This window comes from Epargyreus clarus, unplaced genomic scaffold (assembly GCF_041222505.1).
Source record: "Epargyreus clarus isolate Ecla_fem2 unplaced genomic scaffold, WU_Ecla_fem_2.2 ptg000008l, whole genome shotgun sequence".
In the NCBI taxonomy this organism is placed as follows: domain Eukaryota; kingdom Metazoa; phylum Arthropoda; class Insecta; order Lepidoptera; family Hesperiidae; genus Epargyreus; species Epargyreus clarus.
Genome location: NW_027332216.1, coordinates 11,087,580 through 11,107,941, shown reverse-complemented (window position 1 = coordinate 11,107,941; position 20,362 = coordinate 11,087,580). Strand labels below are relative to the sequence as shown.

Here is a 20,362-nt window from a genome sequence, read left to right as displayed (position 1 = left end):
CAACATCAGCTGCTGCCGTATGTCAACTGTCATGTCAGTGAAAATATTGCGGTTATAAAATATCGTAAATAATCAAATAATGCGTTGAATGTCTCAGTACTTATAACGGATTACGAATAATTATTTTATTTTATATTAACATGCAACCACAAGGACACAACACATTTTCTTGGGGTGTTTGTTATGTTTCAGAGGTTATAAAGAACGTATCCTAATATTCTTAAACAAAAGTGCATGATAACACTACGAATCAAATAATTCTCAAAGATGACGGTTTTAAGAATATTTAGGCGAGTCTCGAAGCTTAACTGGAGTAGTTGCAAGATGTACACACGGCCGTACAGTAGGAACATACTAAAGTTGAACGAGAGAGGAATGTATCAGGACATGTTCCCAAATACTTCAGCGTAAGTTTAAAATTAATTTAAACATACTGGCAGCTTAATGGCATACTTTGGGCTGTTATCTACGTAACATCCCATAAAACAGACTAGTATGTCTAACGAATCCTGGTCCTATGCAATAATCATCATAATAATATGAACATGGTTAATCACAAGTGACAGATCAAGTACCTATCACCCATCACAGATATGTTGCTTTTGCATCAGCCAAGTTGTAATAGCTTGCTTGTACCATGTATGTTGAAATCTGCAGCAACTATATTGTACATAATATGTTGTAACTGTATGTAAGCATTAAATTTTTTTAGTGCTCTTACTATACTAACTAGTAATTTTAAAGTGTTTCTGTTTAATTTTGCAGGACAGAAATATTGGATCTATTAAACAAATCCCCACAATGTGTGTATGCAGGCTTTGATCCAACTGCAAATAGTTTGCATGTTGGAAACCTTCTCGTTATTATTAATCTCATACACTGGCAGAGAGGAGGCCACAATGTTATTGCATTGGTAATATTATAGTCCTATATATGTATTGTACATAATCTTGAATGAAATTTATGAGACAAAATCAAGTAGCTAAAATTTAATTATTTTATGTCAACTTCAATATCAATTTTCAACAATTTGCTTTCAGCTCGGAGGAGCAACAGGGTACATTGGAGACCCAAGTGGCAGGAGTACTGACCGTGTAGCATTAGGCAGTGACATCATCAGGGATAATATTGACTGCCTGAGAAAGAACCTAGAAACAGTATTTGAGAACCATAAGAAGTACATTTGGTCTGAAGATAAAGAGTTATTGAAGCCAATAAAGTAAGTTAGTAAATATTAAATTGATAACATTATCAACTACAATCTAGTTTAGATGGACCTAAGTTCTGGGCTCAGTCTCGACTATCATAGTGTTGTTAAGTAATCTTGACTTTGTCCTTCTATTTACTTGGCTATACAAATGTTGTAAACAAACTCTGTCTAATATTTATGCAGAATTTTGTACAACCTTCTTATTTTACAGGATAGTGAACAACGAAACATGGTATAGAGATATAGATTCAATACAGTTTGTTAGTGAAATAGGTCGTAATTTTCGAATGGGCACAATGTTGTTGAAACAGAGTGTGCAAAATAGAATCAATTCTGAGGTTGGCATGAGTTTCACGGAGTTTGCTTACCAAATATTCCAATCATATGATTGGCTGCATTTATTAAAGGAATATGATTGCAGATTTCAGGTAAATTGCTAGGGTCCAATAATGATTAAGATCATTGTATTATCAATTTTTTATCAACTTATTTAAAATAATTATTCACCTTAATATGTTATTGGAAAATGGGTCTAAATTTGTCTCATACCAAAGAAATGGAATAGTGTCATAAAAAAGTATGTGTTCACAATCTTATAATGAATTGAACAAATAATAAGCATATTATTTCAGATTGGTGGAAGTGATCAAATGGGTAATATTACTGCAGGACATGAGTTAATCAGTAGGACAGTTAAGAAAAATGTATATGGTGTGTACCTTGCTAATTTTGGTCTTAATATTTATTTATATGTAAATGACATACATAGCTTTGAAGTTTTTAATTAATTTTAAAATACCCACTTTTTTAATAAACTCGTCAATATTATAACATTTATCTTTATTACAGGACTAACATTGCCATTAGTAACAACCGAGGAGGGTGACAAGTTTGGCAAATCTGCAGGAAATGCGCTATGGCTGGATCCATGTAAAACTAGTCCTTATAGCCTGTACCAGTATTTTATAAGGACCAAAGACTCTGACGTGGAGAGATTATTAAAGTTATTTACTTTCTATAGTTTAGGGGAAATAAAGGATATAATGTTCAAACACAAAGAACATCCAGAACAGAGGTATCCGCAGATGTGCTTAGCAGAACAATTGACGACTTTGGTTCATGGAGGTAAAGATGTTTGTTTTTTAATTTTTTAATCATAATCTAGAACTTTACTAATAATTACTAAAATTTAAGAGCAATTGAGAAACCTTTGAAATGTAAGTAAAAGTAATTGTTTATAATATAGAAGATATTCAATTGATGTTTACAAATTCATATTTAAATAAAACACAATTCTTTCAGAGGAGGGCCTTGTGAAAGCGCGAGATACAACCGACGCCATTTATAGTAAAGATGTGAAGTCCCTTGTTTCACTTAGTTCAACTGATTTAGAACAAGTCTTCGAGGGCGCCCCAATCGTTAATTTACTTTTATCCCCTGGAATCACTGTGTTAAATCTCGGATTGCTGGCAAAATGTTTCCCCACAGAGAGTAAGTCCATAATTTAAATTAATACTTACTCAATATGTTAATTGCAATGTGGTGAATTGCAAACTGGTGAAATATTATATTTTGTGCTGATGAATTTTATCATTTTAGGAGATGCCATCAGAATTATTCAAGCTGGCGGGTTCTATATTAATCACCAGAGAGTTAAAAAAATCGATGAAGTTGTAACAGAGTCTGCACATATATTGCCAAATCTGATGTCCCTGCTTAGAGTCGGCAAACGGAATTACTATATTGTGAAATGGCAGACGTAACACATTAGATCTTCAATGAAAATGTGTACAAATGAATTTTAATAGTCATAAATAAAAGAGTAAATTAATTTTGGAATATAGTTATTATTACTTACAACAGAAGCTTGTATACTTGCAGTATATATAATAAAATGCATATCACATAAAACATCGTAAATACTACATAACATAGTTAAGCCTAAATTAATAATATTCACTGAAACATCGTGACCAATAGAACTTATACAACTGATGCACTATCAAGTCGTAAATATCATAAAAATATGGCTATTCGTCATACAACGCGTAACGTTTGTGCACCCGCCCGCCCTCGGCCGGGCTTCAGTTATCGAATCTCCTAATATCACAATACTCGTTTGCAACATTACAATGTACAAAAAGTATAAAGCATACTCGTCATCGTACGCATAACAAGCTAAATTGACGCAAGTGATATGTTTACATGGAATAATGATTCAGCTGACCAATATTATATTTTATAAATTGTTATCGATCAATGCGCGTTATGGATGAACATGATACCTTGTTTCGATTGTTAATGAATACAAAAATACTCTGTTACGAAATAGATCGCGGGCCGTCCTAGCACGAAATCACTCTAACACTCCTGTCATGTATTCATACTAATATTAATAAAATGCCTATCTCCGATATGATTTAGTGAAATTCATAATTAAAATGGAATGTGTTAATAGATGATCGCAACCGTTACACAAAAAGTCAATTCGATCGTGTCGGTCTCGGCGATTCAAGAGGAGGACGGACCGCGACGTCTAAAGCGATTACATCTGTACAAAAATAAATATTTCACTCGCAAAGAAAACTAACGGCTCACTATCGCCTCCAAGCTGCAGACCCTAAAAGGACTCGACGTCCGAGTATCCTACGAATCGTCGGGCGCGGCGGACGAGTACGTCCGGCCGCTCGCGGCGCCCCCGCACTGACGGCACGAAATCACCTCGTAAGCATAACAGTAATACTAGCAGGCGGGTCGGACTAGAGATCGGTGCTCTCGTGCAGCGGCGCGGCGGCGGCGGCGGTGGCGGGCGGCGCCACGGGCGGCGGCGGCGCGGGCACCAGCGGCCGCGGCGGCCGCGCCGGCTGCGGCCGCGGCGACGCGCCGCCCTCCGTGATGCTGCCGTCCGACTGCGACAGCTGGCGGCTGGCGCTCGACAGCCCCTTGGGCTCCTCCAGCTCGGCGTCCTTGCCGCCCGAGCTGTGCGTGCGCTGCACGGCGGCGCGCGGGCCCTCCTCCGCGTCGGCGCCGCCCACGCGGATGACGGTCGGCTGGTGCTTGTCGACGGTGTAGATGTGCGTGCGCTCGAGCACGGTGGGCGCGAGGTCGGCGGCGTCCGCGAGCGAGGAGCGCGGCGCGCGGAAGCTCTGCGGGCGCAGCGTGGCGGGCCGCTCGGGCACGGCGGGCTTGTTGCGCAGCTGCACGTCGGCGGCGTCGTCGGGCGGCGCGGGCACGAGCGTGCGCGGCGCGGCCACGGGGCGCGGCGGCGGCTGCGCGCCCGGCTTGGCGCGCGCGCGCTCGGCGCCCAGCGAGGCGGGGCCGGAGCCCGCGTCGCCGCCCACCTTCATGCGCCCGACGACGCCGCTCTGCGCGGTTACGTTTTTCACGATGAGGGTCGTTTCCCTGTCGGTCCCCTTGAGGCTCTCGAACTTGTCCTTCTCGAATTCTAGGCTCTGCCGCCGCGTGTCCGCCAGGTTCTCTCGGCTCCCGCTCCTGGCCGCCTCCTCTTTTAGCGCCTTGCTCTGTCGGTACGTCGATCTATTGATAGTTTGGACGCCGGTGATGACTTTGCCCGTCTCGGATATCACCGGCCGGGGCGGCTTGGCCGGCTTCTCGCCGTCCACCTTGGCAACGACGGCCTCTTCCGTCGCAGGCTGTTCGATCACCGGTGGTTGTACCTCTAGTTTCTTATTCTTATCGGGTGTGAAGTTGGGAGGGACGGGTGCTAGGGGCTTATTTTTCCGCCTCATTATAGGTTTTGGACTACCGTGCGGGGGACTAGATTGATCTGAGAGGGAACTATTCGATTGAGCTTTTTTCATATCGTTTTCGAGTAATATTAAACTAGTGTCGTGACTGTTGCTCCTAGAGTGGCGGCCTGCCCCATCGGCGGTAGCTTTAAGTGAATTTTGATGATTGTAGTCGAACATCGACTTGCTCATACTATTGTACTCGCCGTTCGATTGTTCTTGGGTGAGTGCAACCGTCTGGGGATAGCCTTGAACGAAGTTAGACGTAAAACCGTACACGGCATCGCATCGAACCGTGCCACACGGGGCCGCATTTTGATTAGGCAGCAGGTCCTCCTTGGTGAAGGAAATGAAAAAGTTCAATTCATCCTTAAAGAACCAGTCCGCATGCTTGATGAGCAGCTCAACGACACAGTTGACCGCGGTCGTGATGTTCATATCGAAGGTGCTCTCGTCGGCGGCCCACAGCAGGTTGGGGGCGACGACGATGGCCAAGTTCGAGGGGGTCATCTTGTTCGTGCCTTGATTTTGCGTCAAGGCGGACAAAAATTTGATAAGATACCTAAGATTTTGGAAGTTAGCGTCGGGCAGCAAGTGGATGGCTTCCCAGAGAGCGTTGAGGCGCGCCTGCTCGGTGGGGTGTCGCGAGGCGAGCAGGAAGTGCTCGTACAGGCGGTACGTGAGCAGCGGCTCGGGCAGCTCGCGCAGGTACGACTTCAGCACCGACGCCACCACGTGCATGTCGCGGTAGTCCGGCGGCAGCGGCACCGTGAACAGGCCCGCGTCTAACGACAGCTTCATCCTTCGCACTTTTGAAGTACCTGTAATTATAACGTTTTTTAATTAATACATATTAACTAACATAGGTGTTCTCGCACTGCAAGTTATTGAAAAATAATTATTTTCAACTATGATTAGATATTTATTTAAGTGTTCTATAACTTAATTGGGTACTACCTACTTGTTCAGTATTTCGAACTGGTTGAAATACTGATTATAATAAATATAGTTCAAAAAACTAAAAAACACGCTTTTATGATAAAATCAACTAAAAAGCAGAAAATAATTATCAATCTAGGAATCAATTAAGGAACAGTAATTGTATAATTGTAAAAAAAGCGTGGAGTGCTCCACTTATCAATTTTCGAAAAGCACCCCACACTTTTTCCAAAATTATACAATTTAACAGTAAATTAATTGATTCCTAGATAGAAAATTATTTTCTACTTTTGAGTTGATTTTATCATAAAAGCGTGTTTTTTAGTTTTTTGAACTATATTTATTTTATTATTTTTTAGTATTTGTTGTTATAGCGACCATCATTATGCATCGTCTGTAAAAAAAATCAAGTGTCTATCTATTACGGTTTAAGAGATAAAGCCCTGTAACTCACGAACAAACAGCGGAGGGTTTCGTTTTATCCTTTGAGTACGGAATCCTAAAAATCGTTCTACAAGATGGCATTATAGATATGTTTCAGTACATTTGAGTTATATGGAAATAACATTATTATTTTCCAAAGCTAAAAATCAATCTAGTAACTTTGCCTGAACGCTCCATAAGGTGCTTTCTCTCGCCTCGAAAATCGTTAATCCTGAGGATATTGATAAGGACAATGGTACAAAATTATTAAAATCGTGTATTGTCATCGGTTTTTGATAATTCTTCCAAATTTTGAATTAAACTGAACGTTCAATGTGGATCGAAATCGGGCTCAAAGGTTCCGTTACTGTTACGTACATACATACATACATACAAACGTACAACCCAAGCTAATAAAAGCGTGTTAAAAAGGAAATTCTAAATTAGAAATGTTGACGTTTCTGTCATTACTCACATACAAAATCTTGTAACTGTCTCACAATTAGGAATTCGTCATGGGACGAGATATATTCTAGTTTATTACGGAGGACCTGAGGACCTATTCGGGAGTCGCGAGTGAGTGTGTATGCATCAAGGACGCCAATAGTAGCACATCACCACTCATCGGTATTTATATATTGTTTACATCATTTGTTTGTTTGTTTTGTTTGTTTATTGTTCACATTTATTGACACTAGCGCACAAGGATTCTAAATTCCGGACTAGAAACCAGCGACCTAAAACCCATACACCACTTCTAAAGATTGTCATTTTATTTTTTTGGCATACAGTAAATATACATATAGTTACAAAAGTTGTACAAACAACACATTTTATTCTTAGTTCTAACAAATATAATGTATACAGTTAAAGCAGGATTGTTAAAAAATTACCAATATAAATTTTTATATACTGCTTCAGCATCCACAGCTAATTAACATGCCTATCCCCCAATGCGTATAACGAAGTAGTCTCACCGCCAGCGATCCTGAAGAGTCCCTCCTCGTTGAGCGCGAGCTCGTGCAGCGTGCACACGCACAGCTCCACCGGGAACGCGATGGTGCGGCCCGTCACGCGCAGGTGCTCCTCCAGCGGGTACCCGAACACTGGCTTCACTGAACTATCGTCTGGAAAACACAACACATAACCATTAACTATTAGATACTCGTTCTAACTTTGTAAAAGCAAATGAGAATTCATTACAACTGATGGAAGTTGGCCCATGGCCCATTTTTATCCAACCTCATATAGAATACGGGTTCTATCTGAAATAGATTATATATTTTGCCACTCCTGAGAATCGAGATGATTACCTCATACGTATGTCGCCTAGTATCTATCACTTTTTACCGAAATGCAGTGCTGCTTCATGCTAGAAATCAAGGACTAAGTTTCCCTACTCAATTAAGTATAACCAAAAACCTTAACCCTGTGAAACTTTAACCATACCCTTCGACGAAGGAGTAACATCACAGTTATTGCTTCTTTTGCGTCAGTTCATCCTTTGAATTTTTAATAAGGCAAGGCATTCTTAATTAGAACAAGAGTTTAATACACTAAAATGTAAAATTAAAATGCAGTCTGGGCGTATCATACTGTGCTTACTTCTTCCTATTATTATTTTATCAAACGTTGTTAAGATGTACCTAGGCCAAAATTAGATCACACCTACGCGACTACGAAATCATTCGTATCACTTATACATGAGTAATCCTATCTAAACTGAAGCAATTGTTAATCCTGGAAGTGTATAGAGTCACTAGGTTTCATTTAATTTAGTCAATTATTCTATAAATAAACCAAAAAACATAACCGGTAATAAAAACTTTTTGTTTTGTCAAATCGATAAAGATGTTTTATCAAATATTATCCATATCTTGTGTATTTTTAATTTTTATTTGTCTTTTTCAAATAAACCTCTGGGATTATTGTGTTTTTATATGAAGGATCTTTTATTAATTTTCTTTATTTGTAGTAACTAATACACTTTCATAACAAAGTTTATCTTACAATAACAAAATGGCTAGGCAAGCAACAGCTCTAGTTAATTGAGGCCGCCTATTAGTGTGTAACGATGATAATTGAGTGAGACATGTCTACGAATTGTTGAACAACTAATTGATAACGTCTGCATCTCGCTGCAAACAACTATATCGGAACCAATTTGAATTTAGCTATTTCACTTGAGCTTTAAAAAAGTTCTTAAAGGTATGTGAAGTCTACCAATCCCCACTTGGGGAACGCGCTACAGTAGTCTAATCGTTCTCATTTTGATAGGTGGTCCGTGTGACCAACAGTGGGACAGTAATGCATAATGCAATTAATAATAATTAATTTATTAATTAATGTAAATAACTTATTAATTCGCCGCCTTCTACAACAATCACGGGATAAGAGCGATGCTATTGTAGTCGAGTTGTAACAATTACTATATACGATACAATGAGTCATGGCGTAATGATTGTTTATATTTTTTTCAAGAATACATTACGTTCGTCTGTTATGCTATAATAACGTAACATCATTTGGTGTACACTAGGTTCGGTTTACGCCTTTCTAAGCATCGTATACAGCACTGTGAATAACCGTTTAATACTAATTAGGGCTGGTGTTTCCATACATACTTATGAGAGACTTTCTTTTATTCTCGCATGCTGTTTGGTAGACATCCAAATTCCGATAGTCTTTGAATCACTCGAGCGCCTTGCATTGTTAGCATATTAACATTTATTAATATAATTTATAAAATCGCGTTTTCGTAGTCATTTCCATACAATTATGATAAAACCAGTTATTTAGTAGCTAAGGTCGAACTTACATATATTTTTTATCATTTTTGATAAAAAATACTTCATCCGTTGCTAAAAATAAAATATAAAAACTACAAATGAACGTACACTATATCAGTCTTATAGTTGATATAGCAAGAGGTGACACTGTCAATAAAATACTCTCTGTCGCTATTTACTTTTAAGCGCCACATTCAACAACTCCTTATTTATACTTAAGAAAAAGATAAGCCACTTCTAAACTCCTCTAACTTGGGCAGTGCTGGGAAAAGCAACTTCAGTAGCGAATACAGTGCTATGTCACCTACGAAAGCTCTATAACGTACCATATATATTGATTGCTTTCCATTACTAGTCTATTTATGGTCTTTTCAACATAAATCCTAATAAATAACTTACAAGTCTTGTAAATTTATTATTATGAACTTCGGCCTTTTTTGACGAGGGTACCTTCAAAAGGTACCCGACACCATGGGAGTGACGCCGGGTTATGTGGGATTTTTACCGCACTAAAACCCCCCCGGTGGCCGTCTACAGCGTTTGGTGGAGAACTTTGGGATCTCCAACGGAACATAAACGGAGTCCTCCGGCGATGCCCTTCTATCGGGCTCTGCCCTGTGGGGAGCAATTTACGCTCCTCTCACATCCCCTGGTGAATAAAGCGATATGCGACCACACAAACCGCTGTCCTTCCTGGGGTATGAACTTCGGCCTAGGGTTTGAGGATTCAAACCCCAGACAATTTTACAAATTTCGCAGTACAAGATGCTTTTCTATGAGAAACCGCGATAGCTGCAACTCCTAAAGATGGCGTGTTCAAACAATATTATTATGCACTTGGTCTGCAAGTTAGACCAAGGCCTAAACTCTTCTAATTTCGAAAGGACGACAAATAACAATAGGCTACAACTACTCACTTATGAACCTCTCCAGTTCGGGCACGGTGTCTTGCAGCGAGTGCAGCGCGGACTCGTGGTAGGCGCGCTGCAGCTTCACGTACTGCAGCAGCGTGTGCGCCAGCTGCGCCTCCTTCGCCACCAGCGCGAACATGTCCGCCGCGAGCACGTCGCGCATCGCCTCAACCTTGATCCCCGCTTCCTCTAGCTCCTCTTTGGCCGCTATCAACTTCGTCGGATTCTCCTCTTTTTGACGTTCTAAATAATGCTGCAAGGATACATTATCAAGTCATCTTTATATATATTTCTTATGTGCGTGTGTATGTCACTGAACTCCTCCTAAACGACTGGACTGATTTTGATGAAATTTGTTGTGTGTGTTTAAGGGGACTTGAGAATGGTTTAGATTCACAATTTAGTCCGTGAGAAAAGGATTTTTTAATTAATTTTTAATTCCTAAGTAGTTGTTGATTTTGGAATGTTTCACATTGGATTCGACAGACTTCGCTACCATCGCAGTTTCAAATATTCTATCTATTTTCCAAACCCGTAAGTGATAAGGGTTGTTTAACCCTAACATTTTGAACCCTAACGTTTGCCGGGGCAGCTAGTTTATTATAACTTCAGAAGAATATGAGAAAAATATCAATCGAGTTATGCAATGTATTCTATTTATATTATATCTAGTTTTTGGTATAATCCTAAGGAATAATTTAAATATACATTTTTTATAAGAATATGCAATACTTATTTACATGGAAAAAAATATAATGTGTAGATGGTTTCATGTTTAATTAGTGGTAGAATCCATTAAAATCACATCCACTAATGTGTACTGACGATATTATTATAATACCAATTACTTAACTATGTAAACAGATACATTCATACTAATTAGGTGTCTAATTTAATTAGAAGTCCTTGTTTGTTTTCCACAGAACCACAGTAATTAGAGGTTAAAGTTTAAGAAATACTGTCCATTTCAATAGCAGATGTCCTTATTTTCTATTGACCATTTCATAGTTGAATTATGTAAATATTGTTTCCACACATAACAAGCTTTATTCTTTGGCTTTGAGCCAAGACATGATATGTGGGATTGAATAAACAAATAAAGTGAATTATGGAAACACAGAGACATGATGAATAAATGGACAATATTTGCAGATTTTAATCCTTCCACAGCTAATGAAGATTACCAACTGTTATGTAACAATAACAATGTGGTCTGCCTGCTTAACTAACATGCCTATAATTATAAAACATTCATACAGATGTGCTACTAAGCCTACTAATGATGACCTAATGTTGCTTAGCCTGTTTGAGATATTTACATAATTATATTGAAAGCCTGCATAATATAATGGCTTTATATTAGTTTTACATTTGTAGGATCACATCCTAGTATGATTTCACACCCAAGGGGAATTTATATATATGATTGATTCCACGGGATCAACTAGATAGGGAATCCTGTTATCAGCTATGAATATGGAAATGGTCATTAGCTTCATGAATAAGAATTATTTTCTTATGATTTCTTATAATATAGTTTGCAATCAAATTAAGTAACAGACAGCTGTAATTATTAATATTGACATAAGGAAAACATCTTTAATGCACAAAAGTGAAATTTTTACTTAGTGAAATATTTTGTATGAGTTATCTTCAATCTTATGTTATTTATATCATAGTATTATCAGATTGATAGGGAATCACTTCTGTCCATTGTCGGAAAGATAATACTGGTCAGAGATAACTAAGTAATATTTTGTTTTGGTAAAATGTACATTGTTTATGGAGATTAAAGTCATAAGACTGATTCAATTGAACCTTTATGAAAGCAACTTGTGAAGTTAAAGTAAGGCAAACATAGGTGAAATGAAAATAATTTATAATTTTTGCAGTAATATTGATAAAGGGATATTATAATTGTGACAAGTGACAACTTATATTTTTATCGTTATATAAAGAAAATTTTGAAAAAAAATTGACAGAAACAATAACAACTTAGTTATATTAACATAACAAGCCATTTTCCAAAATATATATAGTAAATTTAAACATTTTTAACGATTTAGAATAGATTCTGGACATGTCAATTTAACCTCATATATCTTTCACCACAGTTTACACACAGGAGAATAATTTACAGTGGATTCCTATGTTTTTGAATTCATGACCAATAAGAATTTATCATGTAGTAAGTAATATGTTATATAAAACAATCAGTCATCTAATATCGAGCAAAAACAGATTTTCTCTTGCAAATTGTAGTTTATACAGAGCCTATTACACTTGATAGGATTCCTTATAAACCACAGGAATTATATGCAACAATAACAAACAATAAAACTGCAGATAAAAAGTACTCACATTATATCTGCTGAGTGCAGATTCCTTTTCACTAATCAGTCTACTGAGTTGCTTCTTAGTTTTCATAATGGCTGGCAGGTCCTGTTCACTAATGGCCGTGAGTGGCGCGCACACCAATTGTTCTACTTTCAGTTCATGTTCCGCAATTTCATTTGCAAGGAACTTTTCAGTCTTTCCTGTAAACAAATCATGAGGTGAACATACTGTATACATATTATTATTGTATGTATCTATATTTGATTTTGTGCCTTATGTGTTCAGTGTCCTATACTTGGTATTTTAAGATATAACAACTCCAAATATTTTCAGAGGGTCTGTTTATAAAAAAATATTTTAAGAGAATTTAATGCTAGAATACTTTAAATTTTAAATGAGAAAGTATGTTAAAAAATTACTAACCACATTCATGTAGAATGTATTTTAAAATGCTATCTTCATCATCAAAGTTGCTGGCTTCACACATTGACAGTCCTAATAGATACTCAGGGAGCTTCTTGAGTCTCTTCTCCCTAGCAGCGGGATCCTGGCCCTGGGTGCTTCCAGCCCCCGTGGCCAGTCTCTTGCTGATCAACTGCAAGGCATTCCGGAGATGCTCCACTTTCTTGTCTGCTGTTTGTAACTCATCTGTTAATGCTTCTGCTTTGCCTGACCTAGTAAAATACGAATAGATTTAAGATAATCCACCGTTATATATATTATCTGTTTTAAATTAAAGCATTTTTATTATTATTGGAACATAATAAAAACAAACAAAATTCGACAATTTAAAACAGATTATTTTTTATTCGACGGGAGTTCTCAAAATTATCAAAATGATCAAGTTGCGGATATAACATTAACAAAGGTGTCAGGATCTTATCTGATAGTAGATAATAAGGTACCTCGAAAACGTTTGGTCGGCTAGTTGCTTCACCCTGTAGAACTGTTTCTTCATCTTCGAATGATCTGTCCGACGGCTTATTACACACTACAAGGTCATTGGACTTGGTCAACAATAATAAAACTATCAAGAACTCGCCGAAAAGAACGTAACTCTTAACTAATGTCAGCGCGTCAGTGAGATCATCCTCACAGAACGACTCACCAAACACGGCTAAACATCCTTTAATAACTTTCTAATAAGGCACTACATTTCCATAATACACTGGAATTCTTACAAAAAGCTTATATATTTCTAAATATTTTTAATTCATGCTCTGCAGAGTATGCAGCAATAAAAAATCGCAATGAATCAGAAAAATAAAATCCACAGACGTAAAAAAACGTACACTTAACGATACCATAGAGCAGAGAGTAAAGTTAATTGGAGGGGATATTTTTTTAATATTAATTCACTGATGGTCAATTGTATTCAGCCTAATATTATTTATTTTCTGCAATATTTTTGTAAATCCTTGGATAAATTGGATCCATAAAAGAATAAAATGTGGTAGAGTCTGCATTTGCGTCTTGCAAAACTTTGTGACAAGTTATAGACAAATTTTCAACTATCAAATTGAATTATATAAAAAAGAAAACAAAGGTTAAAATTTTATGAGTAGCTATTGTATTGCTAGAGTATTGATGAAAATGAGTTTTATTTTATGTTTTCATTAAAAATAAATAATAATTCAGAGAATACTTTTGTCTATGCCCAGCATTGTAATTTTGGTGTCGATAAAATTAAAATCTTTAACATAGCTATCACTGTCAACCAGCTGACAACCTCAAGTTGTCAGGTGGGACTGTCACGGTGACGTTTATTTATTTATTTACAATTTACATCATCGCTGTGATTGATATCTTGATACGTGTCCAATTAAGTATACAATATTACGACTGTTGAGAATTTCACGTCGATCGTAGTTGTGGAGGGAGTTTGAGCATTCGGAGAATGGAATCGGAATATATTAATAACATTACAAAAGCGAACGCCATCCGAAGTGGTGTTTGTCAGTAGTTTCTAAAGATTGCGTAAAGAAAATAATACAGCACTGTATTGCCGCATTGCATCGAAAAAAAATAATATTTTAATTGTTTAGATAAAGTTTTTGGGTTTTAAAAATCAGTAATCATGGAGCGTAAATTTTTAAATGTTATTTTACTCGGTTTCGGGTTTATGTTTGTGTTTACTGCGTTTCAAACGATGGGAAATATTGAGGTAAGTTATTTTTTTCTATTATTTATAATTATAATAATCAACTACTGTTATTTATTAATACTTTACAATTTTCAAATCGTTGAATATTATTCAATTTTGGGCATCTATGAAAAACAAACTATTATTGCAATAACAGACCAAACATTGCATACTTTCACACTCAGCCTTCAATTAACAAGTTGTTCCAGTCCTCACTGAAAATTAATTCCCTGACATTATTTTTTTATGCATATTTTTTCTATTAATAACACAAGATTAATGTAAATTAATTGACAAAAAAAAGAAAATGTGTGCAATATATTTTTATTTTTGAGGGTATCAAATAGACTTTTACAACATATACAAATAATAATTGCAAAGTATACAAAGAGTCTTAAAAAAACATCTTTTAAAAATAAAACAAATGCTTTATTTTTTTATAATTTTAATTCCAAGCAATATGTTTTTTTAAAGGTAAAAACATATAGCAATATAATATTTTATATTGTAATGTGATATTTAGTTATTACAGTCCGTAATCGTTTTTATTGATGCATATTTTAATTTAGACAATGAAAAGTAGTTGTTTACCTCTACTGGTATACTGATTTAATTCTTTCATTCATGTTTAGTGTTACATATTTATTGGCAGTGCGAATATTATTCACAAGAATTGTGTTGTGTAGTAATCTTGCTGAACAGAAATGTATTTTTGTTATAACAACTATCTATATTTGTATTGATAATTTTTCACTTTTGTTATTTGTGAATACTAGAATATAATCTGAGTTATTCTCAATTTAAATAGATTATATTTTATTGTTGATAGAGTATGTCATTTTAGAACTTTCGTATTTTTTTTTTTAAATATAGATGAATCAAGAAAGTTCATCTAAAAATTGTAGCAATGTTAACTGTTAAATGATTTTAACTGAATTGGCAGTCGTCTTGTCGTCTAACTACTCATTAAAACTATTCTGCATCTTATTTTTCTAGATTTTGTATTTAAATTATTTTTTCATTTTTTAGTGCCTTACAAAAACATAGTATACTGCAAAAAATCTTTTTCTTGAATTACAGTGTGAAAATTTTTAAAGATCTTTTTTAATTTTTCTGTATTTATCATTCGATTTATGAGATATGTTTATTTATTTATTAATTTAAATCATAATTTTATTCATAAATTCCAAATAACTAATTAAGGAATAGATAAAATTGATTACAAAATTCTACCCTATAAACCGAAAACTGGATAATAAAAAATATATATTCTATAAAATTATTTATTGCTACATAATTGTCTGTACCTACCACAGGAAGTTCATATTTATCAGTGGGTTTAGTTTACATTTATCAGTAGCAAGGGACAACTAACAACTTTGATTAAAGCTGTATGTTAGAAAAATAAATTGTAATAATTTTTTTATAAAAAAGAATACATAAACCTGCAGTAAACTTGTTTAGATTGTAATATACCTATAAGGAGTAGGTAATGGGCGCGGTCGGAAGATGAATGGGTGATTGCAAGTGCACTTCCTCCTTTACTTTACGTGCCCTACAAAGGAGGAAAGTGCATGTGCACTTTCCTCCTTCGTAGGGCACGTAAAGTCGTCGGTCCCGATTTTTGTCATTAAATATAAATAATGTTATGATATTAAGGTAAAACACTTTGTGGTTAGATTATTGAGGCACCACCAACACACCGATTTCAGCATAAAAAAACAGTGTTAAGCACTGCTCTGTTTTGGTTTAAATCCGATAGATAGTCCACACTATTTATATTTTTAATCCCAGATTTTTCACGATGAATTAAAAAAAAAATGATTTCCGAGAGTGGGTGTTTGTGTATTCGCCTAGGCAGGCATTAGAGCCATTAATTGGACCAGAAGTTTGATGGCTCGCACCCGTGCGACCTAAAAGAGCAGTGGGACTTAACAAGGTTGCAACGAACTAAACATAAAAACATGCCTCCCAACAATTTACTTTAAAACATTCGAAAGTGTAATGAACCGTTTAAATTAACATACAGTACCTTCTATTGGTAAAATTTTAAAATTAAGGTATCGTCAATAATAACATGCACTCGTTGATGTCAATGCCCCCTAAGATACATAAGTAAGTAAATGTACGTTCAGATTATGCAAAGATGGAACTTGTTCCTTATTGCAAATGCGTTTCGCTCAGATGAATCCATCAATCACATTTGCTCAATATGATTTGCAGAGCTGCAACGATCTTTTAGTTAGGCCATAAAACTTTGTAGAGACGATTTAAACATTTCTAGAGCGTAGGTTTCTGTACTTGTGTAACACGCAGATGTTATGTATCTAAAATGCATTAAATAAAAATGTACTTACATGTACACGATATCCGATCCAAAACCTAGCTATAGGTAGTTTATTAATACATACTCGTATGTATCAAAGCTTGTAATCTTAAAAACCCTTACGTGGCGAAATTAGGATTAGGTACCCTAAAAATATGCAATCACGTTCGTAATAGTGATTTGAATATACTCGTATACTTTTTAAAATTTAAATACAGATAACTCACGTTAGTACTTGTTTTTTTTTTTTTAATTTGTTCATTAACGATTTCAACGCTATTATGCTTGCACAAATCTATATATATACATATATCAATATCATATATATAAATCAATTGCTGTTCGTTAGTCTAGCTAAAACTCGAGAACGGCTGGACCGATTTGGCTAATTTTAGTTTGGAATAATTTGTGGAAGTCCAGGGAAGGGTTAAAAGGTGAGTAAATATGAAACATATTTCATAAATAGATTCTGAGGCAGTACAAGTTTGCCGGGTCAGCTAGTTATGAATACTTTTGCAAGCAAAATACACAGCCCTTTAGTTCTCCCCGGAGACTCCTAAGCTCGAAGTGTACTTCGTAGACTTGCTACGCTTCTAGTGTAGTGTAGCGAAAGTTATTTACATGTACCTATAAGTAGAAACGCATATAACATGTCTTTGTCATAAAATATTCCATTTATTTTTACAGATAGCTTTAAATCTTATTTATTTGATAAATGGGTCAAGCAATAAGTCCGTATTGTTGTTTATACCGGCGCGAACGCATGTTATAGAGTAGAGTTTATCGACACGTCTGTCCGTTTGTTGTTGCATAACAAAAATTGAGAATTTGAGATCATAGTTCGCGATTCGCGATGTCCGCTGTGATATTATATAATTTCATTTCAGAGCGCATTAGTCTATGTAACAAAGATTCATGTTATGTGCCTGTTTTTGTTATGGCGACACCCGTGATACCCAAAAAATATCTAACATATAAGCTCAATTATAAACTCATCTGAAACCCGGGGCGTCAACTAGTCACACATAATATGCTAATCATATATGCAGCTGGGTCAGTAGATAAATGCCTTAAATAGCTTTTTAGAAACCGAAGGCAGTCCACTAGATTATTTGCATGCACGATAAATTTTCCTTCATTAAGCTCTGCCCAGTATGGCAATTGATTTCGAACAAGAAAATGTGAAGGTTAGAAGACGTTTAAAATGTCACCGATGCCCATATTTGCTTACGTTTTATATCGGTATACCTTTGTTTGTACATTGGCCTGCTTTTCCTTAAAAAAATACAGCTTAAAAGCTTTACATTGTTACGTAACAAAGATTGTTACATATTGACTTTGGATTAACCGTTTTCATCATACGTTTCTTTACGTTTACCGTGTGATGATTCAGCTGATGTTATTTTCAAAATTTCTTAAGCAATATCCGATTATAAGGCCAGTTACAAAGGCAACACGAAAGTTTTGTAATGCATTCGTTCTTCAAATGTTTCTATAAAATGTAAAATTGGTATAAAATCCTAGATTCCTTGTAATACGGGTATATCAATTTTGCGATAAATAAAGGCAACCGAGTGACAAGAGACTTTTCCATTAATATGTTTTTCTAGTTATGTATGAACGTTTTGTATTTATTGTTTAAAACATATTGTATGTGTAAAACGCGTTTTTACGATTGCAATTAGAAGTTTTAATCCACCTAGGCATTGTTTTTCTTACTAAAGATTAATTATTATTAACAATAGATTGAGTATTAATAAGGGGCACTTGACTGCCTGCTCCTTTCTTATTTATTAATGTGCTTGATTTTATGTAAAATAATGAACTTATTCTTAATTAATGCAATCAGGCAAACCAGGCGTTCAGAATTACCAGTTTAGATAAATAAATCATGCGTATACTAGAAATATATCATACAGTGTGCGAACATTTGCATGCCTAATTATTAGGTAATCGCTTTATTAAAATGTATTTATATCATATAAGTGTCAAGGTAAACAAATTTCTAGTATGACTACATGCTAGATTGCTAGTATTACATGTGTAAAGGAATAATTATTAATTACTGTTGACTAATAAATTATTATTAATTGATACCATTCGACTCTGATATGGTTATGAATATATACCAAATCTCATAATTTAAAGTGGAATAATAACGGAGTGGTGATAAGGAAAAATCACGCTAAAACGTTTCGGGTACACATATGCTGCGTTAGGAAATTTGTCTAACGCAAAGGCGTTTTAATGAAGTTTTACATATGTTGACGATAATGACATTAATTTGATTATAATTTAGGGACAATGACTCTTATTAAGACTCTTATTTTATTTCATGGTGATCTGAAATATAATTGAGAATTACAATGTAGTATCCTTCTTCCCACTCGTCGGCATCGCGATTGTTTAGCCTTTAAAAACAAAAAAAAGTTTAAAGACCACTGACACTGCGTATGACAGTGACAGCTCCGGATTCCTCACTTCTTTTTCGCGCTTCCAAGGCATCGTGATACTATTTTTTCAAAGTTTTGTTAAACGTGTATAGTGAAGCAAAGCTAGTGAAAAAATGAAGAAAATGGAAACTAGGAATGAAGAATCACGTCTGCGTAGTTGTAGTCGCAGTAGCAGGAATTTACGAAGCAATTCTTCGGGTTGGATCACCGGTTCAGAGGTTATGTACAAATTACTTACCAGGTATGTAAGAAAATAATGTATTCATTTATTACAGTCATGTGTGCACAACTATAAAAATGCCTAAATAACTAACATATGCTTAGAGAGAAACTATATTGTTTGAAAAACTTTCTCGTATCTACAACTTCAAAACTATTCACGCACGCCAATCTCGCTCTTGCACGTTACAGACACCAAACGGTGCTCATATTCGCCATTAACCGCAAGATGCTTGCATTTTTATGCATATAATTTAGCAATTAATGGTCCAGATATAAAATGCACCCGAGCCACGAGTACCACCTACCCGAGTACGAGTTACTCGTGGCGTCGCTTTGTCGACACTAAATGGTTCCCATGTTCACCATTAAGCACGAGATGCTGGCCCTAACATGTATATGTGACAAATGTTCGAATATTCAAAGAGTCACAACCGTCGAGTACGAGATACTCCTAGTTTTACTTTGTTGACACTAAACGGTTCACTCATTGGCCATTGAGTACGAGATACTCGCGCTAACATTTCTATGTGGCAAGTGGTCGAATATACAAAGCATCAGAACCGTCGAGTACGAGATACTCCAAGTGTTATTTTGTTGACACTAAACGTTTCACTCATTCGCCATTGAGTACGAGATACTCGCGCTAACATTTCTATGTGGCAAGTGGTCGAATATACAAAGCATCAGAACCGTCGAGTACGAGATACTCCAAGTGTTACTTTGTTGACACTAAACGTTTCACTCATTCGCCATTGAGTACGAGATACCTGCGCTAACATTTATATGTGGCAAATGGCTTGAATGCTTCCATCACTAGCTATTGCACTAACAATACACAGTATAAAGCATGAATGATTTAT

The 20,362-nt window shown here is 36.0% G+C and overlaps 3 protein-coding genes across 3 annotated transcripts in view; 2 read left to right on the top strand and 1 right to left on the bottom strand.

The window, feature by feature from the left end:
- The first annotated feature begins 4 nt into the window (after positions 1-4).
- TyrRS-m (Tyrosine--tRNA ligase, mitochondrial) lies at positions 5-3,049 on the top strand. The gene is made up of 8 exons (XM_073076002.1): positions 5-407; positions 766-913; positions 1,041-1,219; positions 1,422-1,638; positions 1,843-1,921; positions 2,060-2,335; positions 2,513-2,701; positions 2,810-3,049. The coding sequence occupies exons 1-8, from the start codon at positions 268-270 to the stop codon at positions 2,971-2,973; spliced, it is 1,392 nt and encodes a 463-aa protein (XP_072932103.1). The 5' UTR covers positions 5-267; the 3' UTR covers positions 2,974-3,049.
- LOC140744421 (rho GTPase-activating protein 17) lies at positions 3,038-13,683 on the bottom strand. Its single transcript, XM_073076001.1, has 6 exons — positions 13,264-13,683; positions 12,782-13,032; positions 12,383-12,558; positions 10,028-10,274; positions 7,299-7,448; positions 3,038-5,780 (listed from the first exon to the last, which is right to left on the bottom strand). The coding sequence occupies exons 1-6, from the start codon at positions 13,314-13,316 to the stop codon at positions 3,970-3,972; spliced, it is 2,688 nt and encodes an 895-aa protein (XP_072932102.1). The 5' UTR covers positions 13,317-13,683; the 3' UTR covers positions 3,038-3,969.
- A 421-nt stretch (positions 13,684-14,104) lies between these two features.
- LOC140744419 (UNC93-like protein MFSD11) overlaps positions 14,105-20,362 on the top strand; it is a 31,844-nt gene continuing 25,586 nt past the window's right edge. The window contains exon 1 of the mRNA XM_073075999.1: positions 14,105-14,522. Within this exon, the coding sequence (XP_072932100.1) occupies positions 14,436-14,522 (87 nt within the window). The 5' untranslated portion in view covers positions 14,105-14,435. The remainder of the gene's footprint in view (positions 14,523-20,362) is intronic.